General features: G+C 46.5%; 1 protein-coding gene across 2 annotated transcripts; it reads left to right on the top strand.

Annotated features, from left to right (window-relative positions):
• Positions 1–8960: 8960 nt before the first annotated feature.
• LOC135810141 (macrophage-expressed gene 1 protein-like) lies at positions 8961–26389 on the top strand. Of its 2 annotated transcripts, XM_065323607.1 has the most exons (15): positions 8961–9303; positions 9620–9846; positions 10755–10921; positions 12590–12727; positions 13621–13860; positions 14836–14996; positions 15325–15484; positions 17075–17170; positions 18567–18705; positions 20094–20230; positions 21656–21902; positions 23274–23350; positions 24161–24439; positions 25022–25059; positions 25635–26389. In XM_065323607.1, exons 2-15 carry the CDS (start codon positions 9642–9644, stop codon positions 25765–25767), a joined length of 2217 nt encoding a protein of 738 aa, XP_065179679.1. In that variant the 5' UTR covers positions 8961–9303; positions 9620–9641; the 3' UTR covers positions 25768–26389. The 2 variants fall into 2 exon arrangements, with proteins under 2 accessions (XP_065179679.1, XP_065179680.1); XM_065323608.1 differs by lacking the exons at positions 8961–9303; positions 9620–9846; positions 10755–10921 and adding an exon at positions 11304–11417.
• The last annotated feature ends 187 nt before the right edge of the window (positions 26390–26576 follow it).

Genomic DNA, 26576 nt, shown 5'->3' with positions numbered 1-26576 from the left:
GACTACCACTGACTCTGTGCAGTGCATGCAGTGCTAGTGCAGTACCATCACACACTCTTTGTGACTTCAGTTTAGTACTGAAGACTGAAGTACTAGTTACATCGGAAGTAACAGCTATGCGCCAAGTAAGTAGTTAGTTTGAACCTCACACAGTCACAGTGCTAGTGACCGTTACCGCGCGCAGATCTCACCGCGGGCTCTGTAAAAGAACCGTTTGCTCATTAGACTTTAGAGACATAGAGTTCGTCTCCTTTCCAAAGTAAGAGTAAAATGAATCAGCACGAGCCTGTTGAATCGACTCCCAAACGTTTCTTCTGAGGACGACCACGAATCACGATGCCATTATTCAAGCAGCAGTTTCTAAGAACACTGGCAGTGCCACGGATTATGGCTGCGCATGTTCCGTCCGCTCTGCGAGGGACGCGGAAAGGAGAACATCGATTGGAAAACCATCAGTAGTGAAGTTCCGTCGCCCCTGCTATCTGCATTCTATGTCCATGCAAAAACGCAGGAGGAGCGGCACGCGGGGCTCTTCAGCCGCACATGTCGAGTGCTGCGCTTGACAGACGGAGTGCTGAAACAGCGAAAGAAGGACAGCCTCGAACGCCAGGTGCAGCACAAGGCACACGTTACAAAGGACGACGTTGTATTCTTCATCGTTGACGGGAAAGAGATCCTGAAGTTAGTTGGGACCGTCGTGCATGTCGAAAAACCATCAAGGCGGACTGCAGGTCACTAGTGTAATCCTAAAAAAGGAGTTTATATACCAGTTTATACACCAGTTTATATACCAGTTTATATACCAGTTTATATACCAGTTTATATTCTCGTCATCGAAGTACCTGTTATATGCAAAATACAAGTCTGGAGTGTTGTGTGGGGAGAGATGGGAGTTTGTATACAAGCTCAGTATAAGTATAGAATCAAGCATGGAAGGAAGGGCTTGGTGGAAAATTCATGCCCGCGTGTGTACGCTCGAGGGCTTGCCCGAGAGCGTACACACAAGGGCATGGAGTGCCCGAGTGCGTATGCCCGAGGGCTTGCCCGAGGGCTACGCACGAGGGTACGCATTTTCCATCAAGACCTTCCTACCATGCTTGATTGTGTTTCAAACATACCGCATACATCAACAAGCAAACACCAATCACCGATCAGCACGTCCTGATAACGTCCGGAGCTGAAAATGAGCACGGGGGCATGAAGGTATAAAAGCGAGACTCCTCTAGGGGTGGTGGTCGGGGACGTGGAGGACTCAGCTTGTTAGTTTCAGCTCCGTACGCTCGAGGGCTTGCCCGAGAGCGTACGGAGCTGAAACTTCACCTTGCTCGAGATGAAACGAACGGTTACTTCAGAACGAAACTTCACCTTGCTCGAGATGAAACGGAGCTGGAACTTCAGCTTGTGAGTTGGAGCTCCCAAGCCCTTGAGCGTACGGAGCTCAGAACGAAACTTCAGCTTGTGACTGTGAGTTTGCCCGAGAGCATACGGAGCTGATACTTCGTGAGCTGAAACTTCAGAACGAAACTTCAGCCGTGCGCTCGAGGGCTTGCCCGAGAGCGCACGGAGCTGGAACAGCTGGAAAACTGACCCCGGTGATTGCCACTTTACTTATTTTGGCTTGCTAGGTTCAGAGCAGATAGATAGGTGCATGCTCTTTTATTTCGCTTACCAGAGCAAGTAACGTCAGTTCACAGTCGAATGTACATGCGAACTGAGCTGACAACGAAAAACTGCCAGTGCCACAGACCCTTGCCAAGCTACGCTGATAGATGGCACCATAGCCTGGCATTTGCATAGCAATTAGCATGCATGCAGGGCATTGGATGTCACCGTACTCCGTAGCATGCTAGCAGGGCATTGCCATGCCGTAGTCCAGGCAATACACACAATTTCTGCCCTGGTACAAGTCGATGCTGATTGGCCGTCGGATGGCAACAAGCACGTGATATGTTTGAAATTATTATTCAGTACGGACACATAATCATGTACATTGTATGCAATCGACTGGCACACAGCTACAGGTTCAGTGAGGGCTTGAAGACCCTTTCAACTTACTTACTTACTTCTTGTAAAGATCGAATATGCAAGCCATGGTAACGTTGAGAGCCAGGAATGCCGAAATGACAACTAAGTTACTTTCCCTGTCCATTAATTTTGTACTTTCGGAAACTTTTGGCATTTTTACGATGCGAAATGCTCTATAGTCACAGGACAAGAGCATCGTCTTCACTTCAGTGACAGAAACAACAACAGCGAAGCAGTGTCGACAATTATACAATCCTTCCAATGTCATCTACTTCCTCCGCGTCATTAAAATTGTCGCTTCCCAGAGCGATTTTTCGAATTTATTTTGAGAAGTAAAACACATCGCTGGCGCAGCATGCCGTTCCTGCGGAGGAACAACTAGTCACTACTGCATGCTGCAGCAGGTAGAGATTACTGACTTGGATGTCGGAGCCCTCATCTTCTGAGGAGCTTGAACTCTACGTGTACGGTTCGAAGTTCGTTGAAGAGTGTCAGTACTCGGAACATCCTTTCTCTTCTGCAAAAAACTTGTCCAAGGAATACTGACCACACCACACCCATCCTGAGCAGCAGTGAATGACAGCGCCAATGGAGGTAAGTTTGGATCGTTTCGAAAGATCAAAAAGGAAACAAACACCCAATGTTGTCTACAGTGTCCGTTTGTAAATCACGGACGTGAACACCAGTACAGTACAGACTACCGTACTGGCAATATTATATGGTCGCAGTGAGGCCATGAAGTGTTACATTGGCACATGTTTACCGCACGCAGGGCGTTACATGCAAAGTCGCACAGGAGCCGTTACACAGGTTTCTATATTGCCGCAGTCCTTTTTTTGCTATTGCCGGATCACTTTTTTGCTATTGCCGCATCATTTTTTTGCTATTGCCGCATCATTTTTTGCTATTGCCGCATCATTTTTTGCAAACTGCAATGAAAAGATCACCGCACCCCGCCGGACGCGCGTTACGAACGCAACGAAAATTTGTCGCACTAGCCTGGTCGCGCGTTACGCCGAACCCCCTGCGTTACGCGGCAACATAATATTGCCAGTACGGTACTATCCATACAGTAGCGATCTACCGCACGCGCATGCAGTGCACTGACATGACAGTCTGTGCTCCTTGACTCAGTGACTGCACTGACTGTGACAGTACACATGATATTTTTCGATATTTCTCAGCCGCACACTTTGCAAAATTTAGGGGGTTCCATGGAACCCCCGGAACCCCCCCCCCCCCCCCCTGGATTCGCCACTGTAATATTTGGCATAATCTTGGGATTTATAAATCTGGTGGTAAAGACACACCTGGCAATATGGCGGTAAACACACGCCTGCCCACACACGCTCTCTAAGCTGCAAAGTTCTGGCACAGAGCTCTCCTTCTCACCACCACCACCATCGGTTCGCGCCTGGCGCCTCGTCGATGGATGGTTGGCGGTATCCGACATAGCAGGCTGGTACATCAAGTAGCGCATGGCACATAGAAGATGACACAGCAACGACATAGCTCGATTGCGACGTACGTTTCGTCCCCGCTGGACTCATCAGGCAATCTTCTTCTTGGATGTCTTCATACTGGGCTTGACTCGGGTGAATGAAGTTGAAGACACCACTGCAGCTGTACTTATGGTTGATAAATATGGTGGTAAAGACACACCTGGCAATATGGCGGTAAACACACGCCTGCCCACACACGCTCTCTAAGCTGCAAAGTAACAGTTAGTTCTGGCACAGAGCTCTCCTTCTCACCACCACCACCATCAGTTCGCTATGCTTGCACCATACTTTCGTGCGACGAAGGATTGCTGCCTTTTGGTCACGTGATTAAAGTCGCTACTACTACTGTAATCATGGTAATACTAATAGTAATACTACTAACAATTACTATGTTTGAAGAAGGGCTGAGGCTTCCTGCAGCTTCATCTGTGAAAAGAATTCGGGTGGACACACCCATTCCCATAGCGCTGCATATCACATCCGAACCAGTTCCGTTATTTTACTTTTTCCTTCTGCTGCTTCTCCTCCGTGATGTGCTAGTTGCGCCTTTTCTCTCTCTCTGTCATACTAGGTGACATAATTCGCATCTTTTTTGGCGCTACACTCTGCGTATATACTGCTCTTGTGTGGCTTCCACGGTATTCATTGTTATTACCTGATGATGGCCAAGTGCCGAAACGTTGTAAAATAAAAAAAATAAAAAAAAAGAGTGTAGCGCCAAAAAAGATGCGAATTATGTCACCTAGTATGACAGAGAGAGAGAAAAGGCGCAACTAGCACATCACGGAGGAGAAGCAGCAGAAGGAAAAAGTAAAAGTGGCTGAGTGGAAGGTTCGACGGCTTCTCGTGTGCTCCAGACGCAGTCGTGAGTGAGTCAAGATCAAGTGTCCCAGTCGGCAAGAAGCGCGAGCTCCAACGTTTGGTCCTGGAGCTCGAGCAGACACGTTCACTGCCGATTTCGCAACATCTTAGTTCATATGATACATAGTTAGTTGAAACGCAGCATGGAGTCTTGTTACGTTCACAGTAAATGTTGCTTTAGTTTAGTACCTAGCCGTCAGGGCACATATTGCACAACACAGTCAACCTTGAGTGTACCGACCCTCAATCATGCAGGCATGAGGAAAGGAAAGTGTTCCTATTCGACTACCATCTGACAGTACCATGGCCTTTTCAGATTTTCATTCTACATGTACCTATTTGTAGTACCTCCCGGGATCAGTATTTTTCCACTTGAAATAATATCCACCCCAGTGCCTCATTCTTAGCATTCTTTTATTCGCTTCCATGTAATTGGGCTTTAATATTGGCAAAGTTATTGCCCGTTTGGTATTGCGAATTCAAATAAAAAACAACAACAACATCTTGGGATAAAAACTACATGCAGGGTTCCTCAGCTGAGGGTGTTGTTTCGAAGGCACAGGCGGTGTAGGTCGAAAACGCTAGGTGTCCGGGACAGGAGATTGAGCACATGTACCGTCATGTACATACATGTACATGATTGTGTTATGCAGAGGTCGCTGACTTGTCAGTTTGAGTACTCTGGCAAAGTACGTCCGGGCCTGGTTTAAATCTGGCCTTGGAAAATATAATTTTCATTGCTATCAGGTTCGTTTGTCGATTGATGGATCAATCGGTAGATTCGACTTTCTTTCCTTTCTTTCTTGTTTTGAATTGTATGTTGAACTCATTGGATTTCTTTGTATTCTGTATCTCGTTATCGTTATATTTCCCTCTAGCCCTCTCGCTTAGGATGAGCTTTCTTTTTTATGGCAGCTTAAGCGAAGGCTATATACCTGCTTTATGCAGGTTGATGCCAACGCGAACAAGCAAAAATAATAATAATATTATAATAATCAGGTTCGGCCTCATTTCCGATGTGCGACGCTGATGAGTCCACAAAGGACGGCACAGTTCTGTCCGCAGATTGAGTACATACATGTGTCATGTGGTTGTTAGGAACATTACAAGTTGAACATGCGCAAGTACAGCCTTACAACATCCTTACAGCATGCGTCGGAACAAAGGTTGTTTACATTCAAGCATCCTGGCCTGTTCAGCTGTGATGAAAGCAAACAGAACAAAACAAAAGTGGAAATAGCATAACCACACGTTGATATAGTTACACTGCGTTATGCAAGCAACTAAAGATCCATCAGTACTACTGTATGGTCAAGTGGTTCAAACCTCCAACCAAAGACCACCTGCCACTGAGAGACCGTTGCTTTGGCCCCAACTGCCCAGTGGCTGGATGTTACTAATGTTAGTTACAGGAATAACTGGCATAATGTTTCGGAGAATCCGCCCCTCATCAGTCGAGCGTGTGACTGCTAATGAACGTTGTGCTCCGAGAGCACTGCTCAATAATTCTAAACTTACCTTCTAACGCTCTCCGAGTTCAGACAACACTCACAGTATATATACCTACTTACCCGTCGCTCTACATGTACTTCTGAAGTATATCTTTTGACTGCACGTGTATTGCCCGGAGACGAGAATGGCTCATTCAATGCCAGGTGTCTGCTATCTCTCTCTTTTTCTCTCCCTCTCTCTCTCTCTCTCTCTCTCTCTCTCTCTCTCTCTCTCTCTCTCTCTCTCTCTCCCCCCCCCCCTCTCTCTCTCTCTCCCCCTCTCTCTCTCACACACACACACACACACACACACACACACACACACACACACACACACACACACACACACACACACACACACACACACACTTGTACTTGTACTTGTACTTGCACACTGCCAAAACTGGTCACGTGGATCTCCCCGAGAGAGGGGAGAGAGACGCAAAAGGAATCTTGGAAAGATGACTCAATTGGCCATTGAACCACCCAACGGCCGACACCCCCTGAAATCCCCGAACTAGGGTGGACTTGAAATGATCCCACTTATGGGCTCACCACACCTCAGTAAGTGGGTGAGGACAAGGTGCAGAAAAAGGATTGACGGCATCAGGGTATCCGTCGTCCCGGTATCCAACTGCAGTTACCCCTGCCCCCAGTGAAGGTAATACTTGGTACTAGAGTGGGTGGCTAAATCAGAGTGGATCTGATATAAGCTTCACTAGCACCATTGATTACACAAGAGTTAACTTAATCTAGCCAGAAGCAGTCCATGGTTAACAGGTATGTATACTTCAAATGGAAAGTATATGAACCGTGAAACCAACAAAGGTGGTAGGTACAACAATACACCTTCAAGCAGCCGAGCCCGTTGGCAACAGGCCCAACACTATCTGGCATAAGTGTACCCACCAACCGAACTAGCTGGTACACACACACACACACACACACACACACACACACACACACACACACACACACACACACACACACACACACACACACACACACACACACACACACACACACACCATTGGACCATTGGACGCCCATCGCCGGAGGCGATGATAGCGATGCTACAGCTGAAGCCATAGCAACTTGTGCTGGGATTCAACAGCTTGCCAGGCTGAAGAATTGGCCGCCACTATTCAGCCTGGTCTACACCACACAGCTATGAAGTGGCTTTTTCTGGCCAGTGAATCCCTACTTTTTGGTCTTTTTTATTTTTTTCCCGCACATACATCACACCACACACTCGGCATGCACTGGCTGTTGGTAACCACCCAGGAGAATGAAAGAAAAGTCAGAAAGAGTCTGAGAAAGAGAAGAAAGACGCGTATGACCATAATCGTCGGGAATTGAACCCGCACCCTATCGATTAGAAATCGCTGCACATACCACTGCACCATATGGGACACACACACACACACACACACACACACACACACACACACACACACACACACACACACACACACACACACACACACACACACACACACACACACACGCTCTCTCTCTCTCTCTCTCTCTCTCTCTCTCTCTCTCTCTCTCTCTCTCTCTCTCTCTCTCTCTCTCTCTCTCTCTCCCTCGCTCTCCGTCTGTCTACTACCTACCAGTCAAGTCTGAAGATTGTGAGGAATGTGTACTTTGTTGTCCCCTGCTCACTGTTGTTGAAGCACATCCGCTCTGATGAGAGATTCGTGGACGGTCCCAGACCGCCATGCAGGTAGCCGTAAGGCGGTCTGTAGAATCATGTCTATTCACCATTCACCAGTCACCTACTAGTATGTGTCACAAATCAAGGACTAGGAAATCGGACTGAGCTGAGAGCGATCACAGCCGTATCAGGGACCAGGCTATAACTTAGTGTAAGGGGCTGAACCCCCGAATGATTGCATAGTCCATACTGCTGCACGCAGAAGTAGTTGATTAGACAGTCTGACATCGCGGCCAACACCTGCTTGTGTGGTTTATCATCAGCACACCTTCTAGCCAGCAGTCTACATGTACACCGACAGTCTCCACCAGAACGAACTCTGTACAGTCAAGAGTACACAGGGAGCTTCTTTATAGGCGATTTAGACTACGGCCAACAGTGACTGTGACCACGTTTCTACGACTCAGACTTATTTGATCAGGGATTGCGCATAGAATTTGAAACACGACTGCATCACCATGGAAATTGAAGTTTACACGTGACTTTGGCCTCAGTCTGAATCGCCTATTACTCTTGACACAATGGGTACATGGTTCGCAGCCTCAGAGTGGGTTTGTCGACGAAAACAGTGGAGAATGTCGTGTAAAGTCCCGATGGTATATTGGCGTAATGCTGCATGTCAGCTGATCACAACACATCACAAGGTCGGAGATACTGTACAGCTGTTTCATTTTTCAGTACAATACAAACAGTGTTGAGAACCCGATGAAAACCAGCCACAAAACCTGCGCAGGCACACTTGGATAATAAAAATCTTTAAAAACGTTACTACACATTGTGACAACAATAGCTGCCTCAGAAACCGCCACCGTGGCGGGAGGCTCATGTTGATCGGTGGGTAGATGCATGGTGCACATACCATACCTTGCTGTTTCACTTGAAACTATTGACTATTGTTGTTGTTTGCCAAGCTCGATGTGGACTGGTGCAATGCATGACATTCCGTGCTCCAGTTTTACCCCAGGGCTTCTGTTGTCGGAGTCTTGACTCCTGACATCTTGTTAGATCTACGTACCTGTCATTTGATTAAAAAAATTATGTCAAGGACGCCGTAATATTTTCGGTTTCAAGCCTTCACCATGCGCTACAGCGGTATAATGCCCCTGCGTTCACGTGCTCGGATGGGAAAGGATGTGGCTTTGCGTTGACGTCACGACATAAAGTGCCAAGTCGTGTTGCAAAGCTTGGTTAGATGTTTTCCTCGGGAATGCGCAGTCTACGGGTCCAAAAACCAGATGGCTGTTCTGAATGCACATCCTATCTGAGGATATCCTGCATCCAGCCGGTCCGAGAAAGACTGAGGACACAGTGAGTTGACAAGCTGACTTTCCGTCTCTAATTAATTATTTAGCCTTTTCTCTGTTTGCTATACGGCCCGACCTTCGGATATAGCATGGGATCGTTGAGACGCACAATGCGGCGGACCTCAGCCTCAGGCCTGGGCCAGTGGGTGCTGAACGACTCCAGCTGGCCCGTTTACACAAGTCCGATCCGCTGAAGGACGCAACACTGGACATAAAGTGGATCAAACGTTTCTATCTGGACCAGAACCATCGCGTCTGCCGTCTTCTGGCCTCGGACCACCACCACTATCATTCTTCCTCGCCGACCAAGCCTGCCCGCAATTCGATCTTGACTTCTGCTCTCTGTCTATGTGCTGAAGACAAAAGCCAAACCAGGACTGCAGGAGAGGGCATCGATTAGAAAGGTATGTCGTGAACGGACCGTGCACACATGATCACGGCAATCGAGGTGTGCTTCTCATTTCAAGGCTGTAAAATATTCTGCTAGGACCTGCACGTAACGGCCATGTATGGATGGACAGTACGTGGGTATAATCAGTTCATGTATTTGCCACCGGCAAGCTGAAAGTACTGTCCTTGCCAGCCAGCGCTGCAGCCTACAGTGACCGCTTTTGTTGCGAATGTAAAAATATGACTGTACATCTAACCAAGTCCAATCTCAAAAATGTCCTCTTTCTAATTTCTCCCTTTCGATAACGTTCATAATTATTTATATGTTAGCAAACAACACAGAACCAGCGTCATGGCAGCCGGCCCCTTCAGGATCACATACCTACTATCAATGGCTGTGCTAGGCGCCTCTGTGGTGACAGGCGAACACTCCCAAGAGCAATCATCAGTAGAGCAGACAGCTGGTACAGGGGCAGCTGCTGGGAGTGTGCCAAGCAGGATCAACACAGCCAACTTGCCCGTGAAGCCAGACTGGATGGTGTGTGCTGAAGCAACAGGTATGTAGATTGCAGATTGCAGATTGCAGATTGCAGCTCTTTATAAAAATGCTTTGCTTCACGGAAACGTATTTCGTTGCGAAGAGCTGCGCTTCGGTCCTCTGAGCTGTGCTGAGGAGCTCTAACAGAGCGAAACAGTTGCTGTCCACAGATTTGAGTTGGGGTATGTACATGTACTCAATCTGCGGACAGCATGCTGTTTCGTTCTTTGTGAACTCATCAGCGCAGCACAGAGGAAATGAGGCCGAACCTGATACTGTAGCAATGAAAATAAAAATTTCCATGTATGTATATTATGTATGTTCATGTATGTATATTTCTATTTGACTTCGCAAGTACACACGGGCTACAGGCCCAATTACATGGAAGTGAATGTGATAAAGGAGTTAAAGAAATCGGGTGTAGGAAGGAGGAGGAAGGTAGCAAAGTAACAGGGAGGACAGTTCAGCAACAAAACTAACAATTGCACAAAGACTGGAGTAACTGAGGTTGAGGGTACCTGCGGAGCGATGAAATCTGCGAATTAACGAGCCAACGAAATAATAATATGCAGCGCAAAATAAAGAATGTGGGTATTAAGACGAAGCATGCGCCGCCACATGCAGTTCACTGATGTGTATCTGAAGTGCTGGCGCCATGGCACTGAGATCATAGGCATTTGTAGCTATACAACTATTGACTTCAGCTGCATACAGCAAGGAAATCGTTTTGAAAGTCCAAACTTTGAATGAGAGCATATTTAAGCTGCATGGAGGAAGACATTGAAGCCATTAAACCAAGAAAGTGTTACTGTGCGTGCATGTCAACACTCGGCAAGAATTCATGTGCAAATAACATTCCAAGTCACATTGTAGAGACCTTTGTCTAACTCTCACAGTCCAACTTTGTGTCTTTATCCTGAACTAAAGGTGTGAGCATGCGTCTAGAAGCGCTGCCCGGAACCGGCTGGGATAATCTTAACAATAAGAACATGGGATACGTTGCCGATATGTCTTACAACACCTGTCGGGTCACACCGGACGGCAATTTTCTCATTCCGGACAATGTCCTCACTATCCCGCTGAAACTTAGTCAGGTCAGTACTTCACCCCCCCCCCCCCCCTCCCAGGCATTGGCGGATAATGCTCGAAAAGGTGGCAGATTCTGCTCGAAAAGCAGTGAAATTGGCAGAACCATACAAACCTTAAGTTATGGCGGGCAATTCCTCGAATTCTGCTCCACTTCTTTATCCACATGCCAAACATGCATGAAACTTACCAGAAAAAGTACCGAATTCTGCCAATTTTTCTGCCGGCATTATCCGCAAAGGCCTACCCCCCCCCCCCCGTGTACTAGTATTCTGATTTTGAGCAAGGGTTGTTGGCCAGTATATTTTTTCATTTAAAAGTCATGCAGGAATTATGGACCACAGAACAGAACCTGTGACCCTCCTATGAGTGATATCGTGACTATTTTTATGGCAAAAATTCAACCTTTTTGCCGATATGTCTTACAACACCTGTCGGGTCACACCGGACGGCAATTTTCTCATTCCGGACAATGTCCTCACCATCCCGCTGAAACTTAGTCACGTCAGTACTTCACTCCCCCCCCCCCCCCCCAGGCATTGGCGGATAATGCTCGAAAAGGTGGCAGATTCTGCTCGAAAAGCAGTGAAATTGGCAGAACCATACACACCTTATGGCGGGCAATTCCTCGAATTCTGCTCCATCTCTTTATCCACATACCAAACATGCATGAAACTTACCAGAAAAAGTACCGAATTCTGCCAATTTTTCTGCCGGCATTATCCGCAAAGGCCTACCCCCGTGTACTAGTAATCTGATTTTGAGCAAGGGTTGTTGGCCAGTATATTTTTTCATTTAAAAGTCATGCAGAAATTATGGACCACAGAACAGAACCAGTGACCCTCCTATGAGTGTTATCGTGAGTATTTTTATGGCAAAAACCTTTTTGTTCGTCTAATCTTAGTTTTAGACTCAGCTGGAGGGCCAAGGATGAAATTTAAAAGAAATTTAATTTAAAAGAAAGGACCAAAATGTAACGTGTTGTCCATGTTATCCATCAGGTGGTTGAATGTCAGTATCACATCAGTGAGTATTATGCTAGCTGTTGCACCTTCTGACTGCACAACATCTTACTTATATCTGTCAGTGTTGGACACACACTACGGATAGGGCAGCTTTTCGCAATTACCAGAGCCACGTGTTCTGCAATTCGGTAGCAAGATCATAGAAAGGAACTTGGGTGGACACACCCATTCCCATAGCGCTCCACAACCAAACCAGTTCCGTTATCTTACAAGGTTCGAATGTGCATCGCTATGGGAATGGGTGTGTCCACCCGAATTCCTTTCCGAGGTGAAGCTGCAGGAAGCCTGAGCCCTTTTTAAGATCATAGAACAATGGATGATGGAGCGAAAGGCCATTCGTTGTGTTGCATAGTATGCATGAGTTCAACCATGGCAATAAACTGGATTTGTCTATAATTAGTATACCATGACTGGTTATCAACATGACAAGAAAGGCTACATGCATGACTGTATACTGGTGTAGGATGTTCAGCATTTCATCTACTTCAAGTACACTGCACACTCCCTGTACGCTACTCCCTGCACGCTATTCCCTGCACGCTATTCCCTGCACGCTATTCCCTGTACGCTACTCCCTGCACGCTATTCCCTGCACGCTATTCCCTGCACGCTATTCCCTGCACGCTATTCCCTGCACGCTATTCCCTGCAGGTACAAGAGTTCTCGGATATGTACTCGGATTTCCGCCAGTATCGCAGTACCACTTCCCAGTCCATGAAGCTGGACGTGTCCTATGAAATGATAAGCGGGAGCTTCTCCGAGGAGTATCAAAGTAACAAAGCTAACCAGGTCGGTCCTACGTCGTTATGTGTATAAAGTCCGATACTGTCATGTGTATTCAGTCCACTGTCGGCATGTGTTTTCAGTGCATAGTGCTTTCAATGGCATAGTACAGTTCTCAAGATCCTGTCATGAAACTGAGATGTTGCACCTAAGGTGTAGTAGAAGAAGAAAGTGGCTGCTCCCAACACAGGGCTTGCTTGTCCTGTCACCTGATCAGCACTTTTAAAATGACTCATGGCTCACCTTCTGCTGTTGGACTTCGAAGAAATTCTAGTACATGTACGTGCAATAGTAATGACTAGGCCCAAGGGATCAATTGTTTTCTGTATGCAAGCCACCAGCATGCACATTCTCACACAGTGCCTTTGTAAATGTTATTTGAACATAGAACACCAGCAGGCTAAGACAGACCATGAACAGTTTTCCAAAGACATGGTTTCCTTTGGTGATGATTTGCCTGCACATGTACCAAGAGACCATGTGAGGTCTTGGCTAATTGGATTCTTCAGAGCATCTTTAGGCACATCACTGATTGCCATAGTCTATCAGTCTGTATTGAGGTTTTACATCACTGATTGCCATAGTCTATCAGTCTGTATTGAGGTTTTACGAGATTATGCTCTTCCAGATCTTGGTTTGGTATACAGTCAGACCTCGCTTATCCGGTCCTCTTTTATCCGGATCCCTCGCCATAAGGACGAAAATCGCTGGTTACCGATTTACAGCATATGCCGTGCATACATACAGTATGTGTGTTCGATTATCCGGTTCCCTCTCCTATCTGGATATTTTTGTGAAAAACGGACGTGTGCGGTTATGCGAGGTCTTACTGTAGTGGCAAAAATGCTGTTTTGTAATTAAATAGACACATATGATCTTGTGACTTGTACGCTTGGTAGGTCAAGAGTAAATCCACGACCACGCGTGCGTCACTGCGACACCAGATATATGAGGTGGATATCAAGCCGGATGCAACTCTGGCCCCTGCACTGAAGCAGCGTCTGCTTCTGATTGCCGACATGATCCACAATAACCAATCACGCATGGCTGACTATGAGCTACAGCTGATTATCAGAGACTATGGAACGTACATGATCAGATCGGTTATAGTCGGCGGAGCATTCACCCAGGAAACCCAGGTGGGTGATATTTCATGTCAACAGGCATGTGCAAAACATACTCTCTCCCCCTAACAAGCTAGTCCTTCTATGTACTTTGTTGTCCGAATTTCCCTTATCTTCATGCTTTTTCAGACCACAACCTGAATGTTAATCTTTTTGAAATGGACTGTACGTTTGCTTCTCTGGTAATTATTTGCTTTACTCAGAGAATCTGAGGAATTTGTTCACAAAAGCCTGCACAGGCACAACTTGATAGTACAGCTCTAAAAATCTCTAAAAAGAATAACCAATAGCATTATGATGGTACAGTCAAATCTGTCGTAAGCGACCGCCCCTTGGTGCAAGAAAAAGCGGTCGCTTACGGCAGATGGTCTCTTACGGCAGATGTATGGTAAATCCGGCATACCAGGTATATGCTTCTATGTACTCAAATCGACGAGAATAATGTGATTTTTAATATCATTTTATTGGATATTCAACGACGACCATACCCGTATTACGCGTATGCGACACGGCAGTGGATCGACACTGCCTGGACTTGAGAGCTACAGCACAGCCTCAGTACAGGCCAGGCGCCAGTCGATCGCACTTGCAAGACAGCGCATTTTCACACTTTGCAGTTGACAGCGCACTGGCAAGTACAGTTTCGCACCTGACTGAACCTGGGTCGCGGTCGCTTACAGCAGATTTGAATGCAGCCACCGTGCATGAAATCGCGGTCGCTGGTCGCGCACTGCAGATGGTCGCTCTGGACAGATCAGTTTGTATGTGAAACCGTCGGTGCACTGAAAATCGGTCGCTAACGGTAGATGGTCGCCTACAGCAGAGGTCGCTAACGGCAGATTTGACTGTAGAAGTAGGAATTCTGCTAGCACCAGTTTCTGAATTCAATAGTTATGAATTTCCTCCACAGTACTTGATAACATGAGGGCAAGCAGCTACTTTCCACTTGTTCATCAATTAATTTGTTCCTCCATTCGTTCTGCATCTAAGGTCACAAATAAGTTTGTCGAGAGCAAGTCGCAAACTGAAGCATCAGTGAAGGCATCTGCCTCCGCCGGATTTATGATATCAATCGGCTTCCAGTTCAATTACACCGTTAGCAACGAGGAGATTCAAAACTTCCAGGCCAACAGGACTCAGTCGACAACAAGGTGAATATTATGTGAAGGTGTTCAACGTTCATTGTAGTGCTAGTGCTAGTGAGAAGTATGTGTTGTTCAGTCCTGGTACGTTTGTAATTTGTCCAAATCCATAATGTTCAGTCTGTGTGTGATAAGCGGTATGCTATGACCTCCGCCAAGGAGAGTGTGTGACAAGCGGTATGCTATGACCTTCGCCAAGGAGACCTTAAAAGATGGACACAGCTACCTGTCCAGAGATTGGGCATGCGCCGGTCTTTGACTTTGCACCGGTAGTGAGCCTAAAAAGCTAACAGGCTGCTCAGTCTCTTTAATTAATGTGCCATGTGTTTATGTGCAGAACATTCGGCGGGCCTCCGTATGCACCTGGTCTCTCTGTGAATGACTGGGAACAAGGTCTGATGAACAACTTGGTCGCGGTGGACAAGCAGGGTGACCCAATCGAGTTTATGATCACCTCAGCTGCACTGCCAGAGCTTCCTGCACCTACAGTCATTGAGGTGGGGATAGCTGTTGATAGCCTGAGAGAAGGACATATTGAGCATGGAGAAAGTAAACTTCAAATGGGAATGCTGCAACGTTTCCCGTACAGCATCATGCCACTTTACAGGGCGCGTTCGAATTGTCACTCTTTGACTTTTCGAGGAGTTTCGATTTTCTGAAGAGGTGGCCTATTGGCCTCTTCAGAAAAACGAAACTCCTCGAAACTCCACCTCATCCGATGGGAGAGGTGGATTAGTTCCGAAGAGTTCGGAGTCGGTACGTAGAGATGGTCGATCCGATCGGACGTCATTATACCCATGACAATTCCTCTGAAAAACTCTAAAATGATAGAAACCGTTCTATTGGGACACCTCAACTAATCTCCTTTAAAGGGGAAGTTAAGGCAAAAAATAAAATTTCACCAGTTGTAGTCTTCGGGGTGCTGAGTCGAATGGTCGTGGTCCGAGGAAGCTGAGACGCTCCCTTCCTACTTGAATCCCAATCGAACTCGCGCACTTCCACCGAAACTGGGTGACTGCGCCCTACTAGATGGGGATTTGTATGCAAAATGTCACTAAAAGCGCCATTTCATTCTTATAAAAGCACGGATGACCGCGATTGGCCCATATGTTGTAGTCTTTTGGACGCTGAGTCGACTGGTTTTGGTCCGAAAAGGCTGCGATACGGCGTTCCTCCTTTATTCCCAATCGAACATGGTTGAACAAGCGGTCACGTGCTAATGCGTACACCAGTCACCTGGTCACCGTGCCTGCAGGGTACAACTTACTAGCCTGTTTGACCTTTTTTGGGTGCAGTCCTGTCACTTGAGTTGAACCTTGGTGTGAAAGTTGTCGCCTGCTGGCGTGGTGACCAGATGATTTGGGCACCCAGGAGCACGTGACCACTTGTTCAGCCATGTTCGATTGGGAATAAAGGAGGAACGCTGCATCGCAGCCTTTTCGGACCAAAACCAATCGACTCAGCGTCCAAAAGACTACAACATATGGGCCAATCGCGGTCATCCGTGCTTTTATAAGAACGAAATGACGCTTTTAGTGAGATTTTGCATACAAATCCCCATCTAGAAGGGCGCAGTCACCCAGTTTCGGTGGAAGTGCGCGAGTTCGATTGGGATTCAAGTAGGAAGGGAGCGTCTCAGCTTCCTCGGACCAAGACCATTCGACTCAGCACCCCGAAGACTACAACTGGTGAAATTTAAATTTTTGCCTTAACTTCCCCTTTAACAATTTGTTCGAGCAGTTGATGAAGACAATTCGAACGCCCCCTAAAACCCCACAGATAGCAGATACATGTACTATGAGTAGCAGATTGGGTATTCTAGAACCCTTGTGCTTCATTGCGTGGGCATTGGTGTATTTTGTGTATGGCAGTCTTGTTCCACCGTTATCTGAGCTGTGACAAGATAACACACCACTCCATGTGTGTCCTATCCAATCCATGGCTTATCAGGAATGCAACTGTTCAGCTTAATTTCTCGTCTTCTACAACGCCATCTCTCTCTCTCTCTCTCTCTCTCTCTCTCTCTCTCTCTCTCTCTCTCTCTCTCTCTCTCTCTCTCTCTCTCTCGCTTACTCACGTATGCACAGATTGCGTCAAGGCTGGCGACTGCATCAAGGGAATATATGACCCGCAACACGCACAGAGGTTGCACCGACGTCAACTCACCAAGCTTCAACTATAAGGTAAACGATGATAGCAGCAACAGCAGCAGTATCATGCTTGTTGCTTGTATGAATGAACAATCTGATCAGGGCTGCCAAGCATCCACAATCTTGCACAATTATATGTACGCCGAAATCGGGAATTCCATTGTAGTACACACGTCAGAAATTGACATTTTTGCTTAGCGATATTGCGAAACCTCTAAGGGTCGTTGTTCGCTGATTGCAACCCAGTGAATGTATTTAATGAATATAAAATTTAATACTTAATAACATAAAATGGTAGGTATAATTATGAGAGCAATGTATCAGAGCCTGCCGAAAGATGTTGTAAAGAGTCAACAAGCGCTTAGCTTATTAAATACTGGCAGCGGCTTGTAATAGTCACACACTCTCTCTCTCTCTCCCAACTACCCCCGCACACAACCTCGTGGCAGACCAGCCAACACACACGGCTCTGGGTTGTAATGAATAGTTACGATAAAGGCTTAGACTAAAGTTAGAGTAAAGAGCAAAAAACCGCCAACCGGGAACACCTTGATCAAACCATCAAGAACCTCATGTCTCTCCCAACTGCCACTACTAGAACCACTTGTCACGCATGCAAGCTTAGCATTGTCAACATCATTGGCGCGCGCGCACGAGCGCGCGCATGCACACGGTAAACCGTATTTGGCGCGCAATAACGTCATGCTAGGAGGTAATGAACTAATGATCATTCATGACACAGACAAGCAGACAAGTAAACATGCATGAGAATGTCCACACTGCACACAGCGAGGAACAACAGCACACAGCAAGGAACAACAGCACACAGCACACTGAGATGTCACCTCAGGAGAGTCATATTGATTATTACAGGCTTCATAGTCCACAGGTGGTTACTTCATGTGATGCATACGATATTGCTACCTACATTCCGAATACAGGGAAAGATGTAACTCTCCAAACTACGAAAATTCTGAAAAACATAGGTCTAGACGTATAAGAAAGCTGCAACGTAGGCACAACTATGGGTGAACTATGCTCAACTTTTAGCAGGACATTTAGGTTGGCCGCTCTGCCCGATTTTTAGAAAACGTAGGTATCCTAACGGTTCTATGTCACATTGTTGCTGGTATTCCACGAACGCGTGAAATCTCTCACGGAATCTCTTACTGCGTCTACAAGCATAACAAGCTCACCACAGCTATGTGTGTGTGTTTGCCAAACCAATGTGCACGGCTGTGCATGCCTTTAAAGTATGTATTGTTTCCTCTGCAGCATAACCACAGTCTTACTTTACACTAGAGTTCAGCGCTTCTCAAACTTGCACTCTCATGAGTCACTTAGTGATACAAGGAGTACAACACACAGTATGTGGGGATTCAGACTTAATTAGACTTGTGTTTGTGAATTTTCCTGTATGTCACGTAAGGCAAACTCTGGCGAAGCATCGCTCTGCAAGAATGCATCCAACAACTACACGTTTGCAGGCGTATTCCAGAACTGCTCCTCTACATACTCCTACAACCGCGACTTGTGCCCACGTTTCTTGCAAAAGAATCCATTATCTGGTGAGTCGTGCAACGTGCATGCAGACAAGGCCCGGCAGAACCAGTCCGCTTGACCAGCTCGTGGCCAGGCCAACATTTAGGCCACCGGCATGTATTTATTGCTAGTAATGAGTTCATGCATTGCATACCCACAATAGCATACACTAGGTATGACTGTTTTCTGCCGACTAACTGACACTTGACTGACTGACACTTGACTGACTGGCACTTGACTGACTGGCACTTGACTGACTGGCAGGAAATGCGAGCTCCATTGTTTGGAGCAGCCACCTTGTCACTCTACAACTACCACCGAATTCGCAACACCTCAGTAGGTATGAATGGCTATAGTATGCCTGCACCAATCAAAACACTGCTTCCACCACTCCTGGCGAATCAATGTAGCATGCACATTGTAACAATGAGTGAACTGCCCTCCAGCTGACTTGGATTCTCCCGCAACACTCACATACACCGAGGTCACAGTATTCTGTTTCCCCGAGGTCCTTACCATCATAGCTATACTTTGGCAAAGGATACTTGTACTTGGTATCCACATCATGAACTTTGGAGGCAGACGCATCAGTGATGCCCGTTTTGTGACAAGCAGCGTGATTAAGGTATACCGTATTTTACCGGTTGTAAGTCGACCCCGGTTATAGGTCGACCCCCGTATTCGGAGGTCTCAATTCTGCGTTTTCAAGTTTTCACCCAAAGAAGAACTACTAACCACTCCCTGCTACTAACCCATTAACAAATCATGTGAACATCCCTTAGTGGAGGGTATAACGTCCCAATCCTTGAAAAAGGCCAATAAACTGGCAAAAATGTGTACACATGATGCACTCGTGCATACAGTGCAGGTCATTTTTTGTAAGATACTGATAGTTCCCGGTTATAAGTCGAATCCTGGTTGTAAGTCGACCCCACCCTTTCTCCTTCTATTTTTAATCGTAAAAGGTCGACTTACAACCGGAAAAATACGGCAATGCTATAGTAATCTTGTTCTGGAATAGCTTGTGCATGACAGTTTGGACCTGATCGTAACCTTTGACGGATATTTAATGCCGGCACGTTCTGGTACGTTTAATGTATGCTTGGTATGTAGATAAACAAAATAGAGGGGATTCAAGGAAGTGCCAGGGTTTATATGGCACTGCAAATTTCATTGCTTTTTTAGCAGAAACATCGGTTGCCAATTTTCGAGCAAGGGCGATGAATGGCTTGTTAGTGCCCTCCGCGTTAGCCGTCGGGCCTACAGTCCTCGGGCCAACCTGTCGGGAAGTAACAAACCATAAAGCTCTCCATGCCACTGCAATGTATGTAGTAACCTGTAAATACATATTGTTCATGAAGGCCATGAACCATTCTGGCTGGCTGCATGCACATGTGTTGTTCCCTCTTCACAGGCGACTTCTCCTGTCCATTGTACTATGAACCAGTGTACCTGCACGAAGGCACTTACACGGAGTCTTGGACGGTTCCATCCTGCCACATCCATTCGTATGACTGCGGCTTCTGGGGAATAGATACTTGCTACAAACGTGTAAGTACTGGGAGTTTAGGTAGTACCCCCCACCCCCACCCCACCCCTCATTCAGATTGCAGCAGGCCGTGTGCCTTGCATTACATATTCTGGACCCAGAGTTCGACCCGGATCGAGCCAACCTTCCATGAGATGCAGCTATGGGAAGCACGCACAACCTGAATCGTGGCAGTGGTGGTGAGGTTTAGGGAGCTCCGCCGACCTAAGGTCTCAACTTCATGGCCACCTAGATGCACCAAGAGTGGGGGGGGGGGGGGGAGGAGGGAGTTCCCGCTCTATTGTCACTAGACCAAACAGGACTCCAGAAATTGACTTCTGGTGGCAAATCAGGAATCTCCCTGCATCATCCCTCTTAATGCACATGTATAGCATCACCCACCTATTTTCCACCATCCAGACTTTCAAGCCGGGTTGAACTCGATCCGGTTTGAAAGTTCTTAAGCAACACACAGCCTAAAGTTTGAACGTGAGTTGTGTAGGGAGCTGGCCAGAATGTGATGATTACTGGAGTAACAAGAGACTATAACATACAGCAGTGTGAATGTAGCACATCATGAAGGTGTGAGTAAACCGTGACACATGCAGTGATGTGTAGAATGCAACTTATGACAGCTATTGAAGTCACCGGGTGTAAGAACAACGCAGTCACTATCACTACTAGTATTGATTGTTAGCACCAAGAGTGTTGGCAATTCAGACATCTGCAACGTGTGTAACTATGGTTGCAGTTGCATCAAGGCATGTGCATTCATGGTTACAGTGACATGCACAGTGTGTGTAACCATGGTTACAGTGACATGCACAGTGTGTGTAACCATGGTTGCAGTTATGTTTACACCATGCATACAGTATCATTCTATGGTTACAGTTACATCCACAGAGGCTGTAGCCATGGTCACAGCTAAGCTCATGTCCAAGCTAGCAGGCAAGGGAACTTCAGTTTCCGTGTTTTAGTTCAGGTGCCACCCATCATCCAGTGCCAGTGGTTAGTATTGTTGTTTGACAATCACCTAAGCATAACTCTGCCACCACAATACATGGATATATCTCCTCCCATTCTAAGCATGACACTGCCACCACAATACATGGGTATATCTCCTCCCATTCTGCTCCCAGTGTGTAGACAGTCCTGTAGAGCTGTGTGGCATTGAACACTATGTAAGCCACCTGGACAGCCTTACCTGTGTGTAGCTGGCAGGCTCGCATTTAGTCAGTATGAAGACAACAGCACGGGTGAAAAAGGAGAAGGACAAAATGTTACGAGTTATGACTAACTGTCCACCAATGTAACCAGATCTTATACAGTCAGCGAGTGCGACAAAATGGCACAAAACTGACAAGGAGTACTGAGACATTCGGTGACCTAACACCTCACCAGCACTGCTTCATCCTTTATGGTCACTATCTGTTTTTGTTGGCATACAGGTATGTCACAGCCGGGGTGTGTCGGCCACCGCTACCTATCAGACGTACTGGTGTGTCGCCACGGGGAAGGTGCCGAAACAACACGGCTTTCTCTTCGGAGGTGTTTACAGCAACAGCACACCGAATCCTGTGTCGAGTGGTCAAAGCTGTCCACAATTCTTCATTCCTCTACTCATGGGCCACGACCTCAAAGTCTGCGTTAGCAACGATTATGAACGTGGAGCTGCCTTCTCTGTGCCTTTTGCCGGTATGCTTCCTAGTACTTAATTCTAGAGCCTAGAGGAGCACTGCTCATTTGATCTTATGAAAATTAATAAAAGACACACGTGGACAGTGGTGATAAACCAGCTTCTAAGTTTGGAACCAGTAGTTACAAGCACTGTAAGACCAGATATTTTAACGTCAATCAATGTTAGCAATCTCCCGACTTTTGTGGGTTAGCGAGGTGAAGTTCAAACGAATTCTGTCTCAGAATCGGAAAATGTCTGTACATGTACATATCGTTTTGCACGTAACGACTTCAAATGTAAAAACGAATTTTTCAAATTCGTTAAATCGTTAGCATTAATTTTTCTTGAAAGGATTGGGAGAACTTCAAATTCAAAGGATCAGTCAGGGAAGTGAACTGCCTGAGTCACTTCCCTGACTGATCCTTTGAATTTGAAGTTCTCCCAATCCTTTCAAAAATTAATCACTCTCTTTCACCGTGCCTCTGGTAGTTTCCAGAAACTGACCGTGGTTGGCCCCCTGGGGGAGGGAAAAAGACCCAAGTGCCATCAGTATGTGTGGCACGTGTTGTGAGCTGCCTTTGGAGTGAAACACTTGTCAGCACCTTCTAGGTTCAGCCTGGTCCCATAGCTCAGCGGTTGGAGCATTGCTCATGACAAGCAAGGTCCCAGGTTCGAGTCCTGGTGGGTCTGGCGTTTTTTTCTTCTCTTTTCAGGCAGTTCACTTCCCTGACTGATCCTATAAATTTTTCGTTAACATTACTGGTCTTACAAAACTAGGCTCATGATCACGGTGATGTGTTTGCCTGGTGACTACCTTTGTGGGAATCTTCACGGATACAGCTTCTGAGCAGCTGGTCTGACTCCAGTTTTCCTCGAACTTCAGATACCATTCAGAGTTCCTGTGGAATGCAGTAGTTTCTTGATGTATTTGCACTGTGCAGGCTACACCCACTGTTTGGTGTATGTGTAGAGTCCAGGCTGTGTGCCGGAGAAGCCTGTACTTCGTGTTATGTACCCATAGTCTACTGGACTGCTGCACTTTCACTGTAACAGTTAAAGGTTACCCCACTTCACCGAGGCAAACACTACATTTAAAATTGAATTTCTCTGTACTGTGTCGAAGCTTCAGAGTTGCAGGACGGACACTTGAAGTCGTGGCAGGTGTTTTGAGAGGGAAAGTTGAACTTGTACTCCAGAAAGTACTGTACCTGCTTGCCCAGGTACCCAGGACCTACACGTACTTTACAATGTCACACATGTATGGCGGCCCAAACAGCTTGCTGTCTACAGCATTTGGTACAAGTACTTGTAACCGATTTTGTCCTGGCTAATCTGCTTCTCTTTTCTTTGTCAAATTCATTGCTCTCGATTGCTTTCGTTGCTATCAGGGTTTTTCAGCTGTCAGGTTGGCAATCCGCTGGCAATTCTGCCGAGCCCCAGTGAAAAGGCAACACCTCTGGACAAGGTAGGATGACGGAGAGGTGCTCCTGAAAATCGAAGACTGCGTGGAAATAATATGGTCGTTTGGCCTTTACTAGTAGCCTCTGGGAATTGCAGTTGACTGGCTCTTCATCTACCACCCATGCAGTGGGCTGTGCATGTAGCGGATGTGATTCAAGTTGGATCTTTGAAGGCACCTACTCACCATGCACTGCTCTAGGAGCTGTATGTGCATCCAGCTGGATCCGTGAGAGTACGGCGGAGTTCCAATGGATGTGCAAAGCCAATCTGGCACACTCTAAAAAAAAACAGAAACTCTGAAATCTATGGTCTGTATCTAGAAGTACTTTTTGAGGAGCCCAGGATACACCTGCAACGTTAGAACTTGTCCCAGACACGGGTTTGTTGTTCCTTTTGCGGTCCTCTTCGGGGAAGAAAGTTTCCTACAGTCCATTTCAAAACTTTAGACGCGCAGTGTTTTTGAAATATTTCAAATTTGGCTGGAACTTTTTGAGAATAGTTTTCGGAATATTGCTCAGGTCCACTCCACAATTACTCTTATATAGTTTCTAAACGATTGGATAACAGACGCCCAATTTGGAAAATTTATGCACAAAGTGATCACAGATTTTATGTGGTATAGAAGCTGGCATAACGGTTTTTGCCTAGGTACGCGTCTATAGTTTTGAAATGGACTGTAAATGCATACTGTGTTGCCAGCAGACTGCACAGGACTGCACAGGACTAACGTGCATCTGTCAATCTGTTGCAGCAAGTAGATTATTTTGTAGAATATGGTCTTTGTGTGTGTTTGCTGGCTGTGTGGGGTGCCCAGGTTGGCTATGGGTTGTGGCTCGGACCGGAGTCGTGGCCGCACCTCTGTCCACACGGCTATGCTCAGCACCTGGCTGACATTGACGAGTCGTGCGAGATCAACTACTGCGTGATCGCGCATGCCTTCGACCAGCCCACGGCCCTTCTGCTGAACAGACCACCATACGGAAAGCAACCGCCGAACGAAGGCAACGTCTCCTACCTGCTCATAGTCACAGAGTCTGTTGACGGCCGTGCCTGGTTCAGGAATGACACTAACATGACCTGGCAAGAGTTCCACGTAAGAACTTCAATCATAGCAACTGCCCTGCGTGTTGTTGTTGCTGTTGTAGAGGTAGTCAGTGGAAATGCACATTACTTCACCGGGGCTCTTTAATGCTTCAGTCTAAGCATGGAGTCTCGGAGCACGAGCATGCTAGTACTTCTCTCACAAGAGAGATTGGAAGCTGTGTCGCAACTCTGACTTTCACGTATTACTACCATCATCAGGCAACTGATGGCTCCAAAACAAGGCTGTGCCCTATGTGGGTGTTGAGTACTCTTCGGACAGTGAAGCACACTACTTGATTAGTACTTTTCTCATGCATTCTTTCATCACCCGACTTGAAAAGCAATCAGTACGATGACTCACAAGCCGGATGGCGGTTGCTACTCTGACATACCATAGCCTTGGCACACAAACATGACATTGTCATGTGATGTTTGTGTGCTTTGGTGAGGATCAAATCGACATTTTCTCGCCGTAGTTGTCAAATGCGAGAGCCTTGCATTGCTCTGTGTGAAACACATCATCCTACGTATCTGTGTACTTGAGTTGATATCTGATAGTTAGTATCTCTGTTTCTTTGCCTCTGTGTCCTAGCTGTTGCCCTTCAAGCCAATACCTATCAATGATAGCAGGTAATGTGTATACTTTGAAGTACCTTTTCAACATGCTTTCCCTTGTCTTTACCCTGCCATTATGATTGCAATCGATATTTTCTTCCTGTGTCTCTGTCCGCCTGTCTCTGTCTCTCTGTGTATCTTTCTCCCTCTCTCCCTCTTCTCCCCCCCCCCCCCCCCCTCTCTCCCTCTCCCACCCCCCCCCCCCCCCACTATATGCATCAAATGTTACAAATCCAGAATTAGGCGCATGCACTGTTCCATTCATTCTTGCTTGTGTTCAAGAACCTTCACTCAAATGAAAACCCGTTGTAGAAAAAGGGCCAAATGAAATGTATGACACGTTATGCATTTAACATACATGTAACTTTAAAGTGATGATCGTCTACACATCGTACCGGTGCAGGGTTGTTAGGTTCTGTATAGGAGCTTTGGCACTATGCTGTGCGTGTGTGTGTCTGTCTCTCTGTGCGTGTTCATGTGCCTGTGTGTGTGTGTGTGTGTGTATGTGTGCGTGCACATGTGTGTATATGTCATGGTGTGTGTGCGTGTGTGTATACATGTGTTTTTGTACTGATTTACTGTATGCCTAGACTCGATTCTCAATCTCAGGCCAGTGCTGATGACAAAAGCAAGACCACACATTCACAGGCGACTGTACTTTCTGCATTTGTACTGGGATTACTAGTAGCTGGAGTAGTTGTGCAATGGAGCCGGCTACAATAATTTGGCATGCGATGAGGCATAGTTCTCCTTAGAGTGCCAGTGTTGATGCTCTGCTATTGACAGAGAACGCACTCGGGGCTCTTTTACATTGTACTCATTATGCCTTCAAGACCACAATATATATATACTTCCAGACATCAATTCTAAGACTATCTTCAAGTTAAGCCTGCTTTCGACATTCAACTGTGTTTGTTTTGTCCGCTAAGACTAGCGACATTTAAAATCATTTCCTCCTGTACCATCGTCCTATCAACGTAGTCGCTTATGCATAGAATGACTAAGTCTTACAGCCTGTAGAGGGTGCTGACAGGTTGCTATGACACTGGGTGCCCATGGCAACCATACATCTACATGCAGCACTGTTGACAGGCAAGCTGTTCTTACACATTCTGATCGATTTTGTCCATGAACTGACCAGTAAACAAAGAAGTCATTTCCTAGCAATCAGATCAGCAGGTACATGTGAATAATGTATAGCTCTCCTAGCAGTCATATTCACATAATGACTTTATCAAAGTGAACGGATCGTTGTTTCGTCGTTGTCCAGTTTCGATTGGCATTGCAATTTCATTCCTTTCTCTGCACCACTGAATAAAATGTTGAAAATGTCTTCCTCCTACGATTAACGGTTCACGAAACTTGAAGACGTGTCCAACGAGAGATGTCTGCTGCACGGTTTCGTGTGCACCCCGCACCGCCAGCACATAGCCCGGTGCTTGTAGGTCCGGGGACGCACACTGAGCGCCCAAGGTGACATTGACTCTTGTAATAAGACTCAACTAAGCATCACTGTATTTTATTGAAACAAT

This window comes from Sycon ciliatum, chromosome 2 (assembly GCF_964019385.1).
Source record: "Sycon ciliatum chromosome 2, ocSycCili1.1, whole genome shotgun sequence".
NCBI classification, from domain to species: Eukaryota; Metazoa; Porifera; class Calcarea; order Leucosolenida; family Sycettidae; genus Sycon; species Sycon ciliatum.
Note: the sequence above shows the minus strand (reverse complement) of the source record. Positions and strands in the feature narration are given on the sequence as shown.

What these genes read in the sequence shown, in the direction of transcription:
- LOC135810141 (XM_065323607.1), top strand. Translation starts at nt 9,642, where the DNA reads ATGGCAGCCGGCCCCTTCAGGATCACATACCTACTATCAATGGCTGTG. An exon ending in CTGCACCTACAGTCATTGAG is followed by an intron (nt 15,485 to 17,074) that starts GTGGGGATAGCT and finishes ACGTATGCACAG; the next exon opens with ATTGCGTCAAGGCTGGCGAC. An exon ending in GCAAAAGAATCCATTATCTG is followed by an intron (nt 18,706 to 20,093) that starts GTGAGTCGTGCA and finishes CCCTCTTCACAG; the next exon opens with GCGACTTCTCCTGTCCATTG.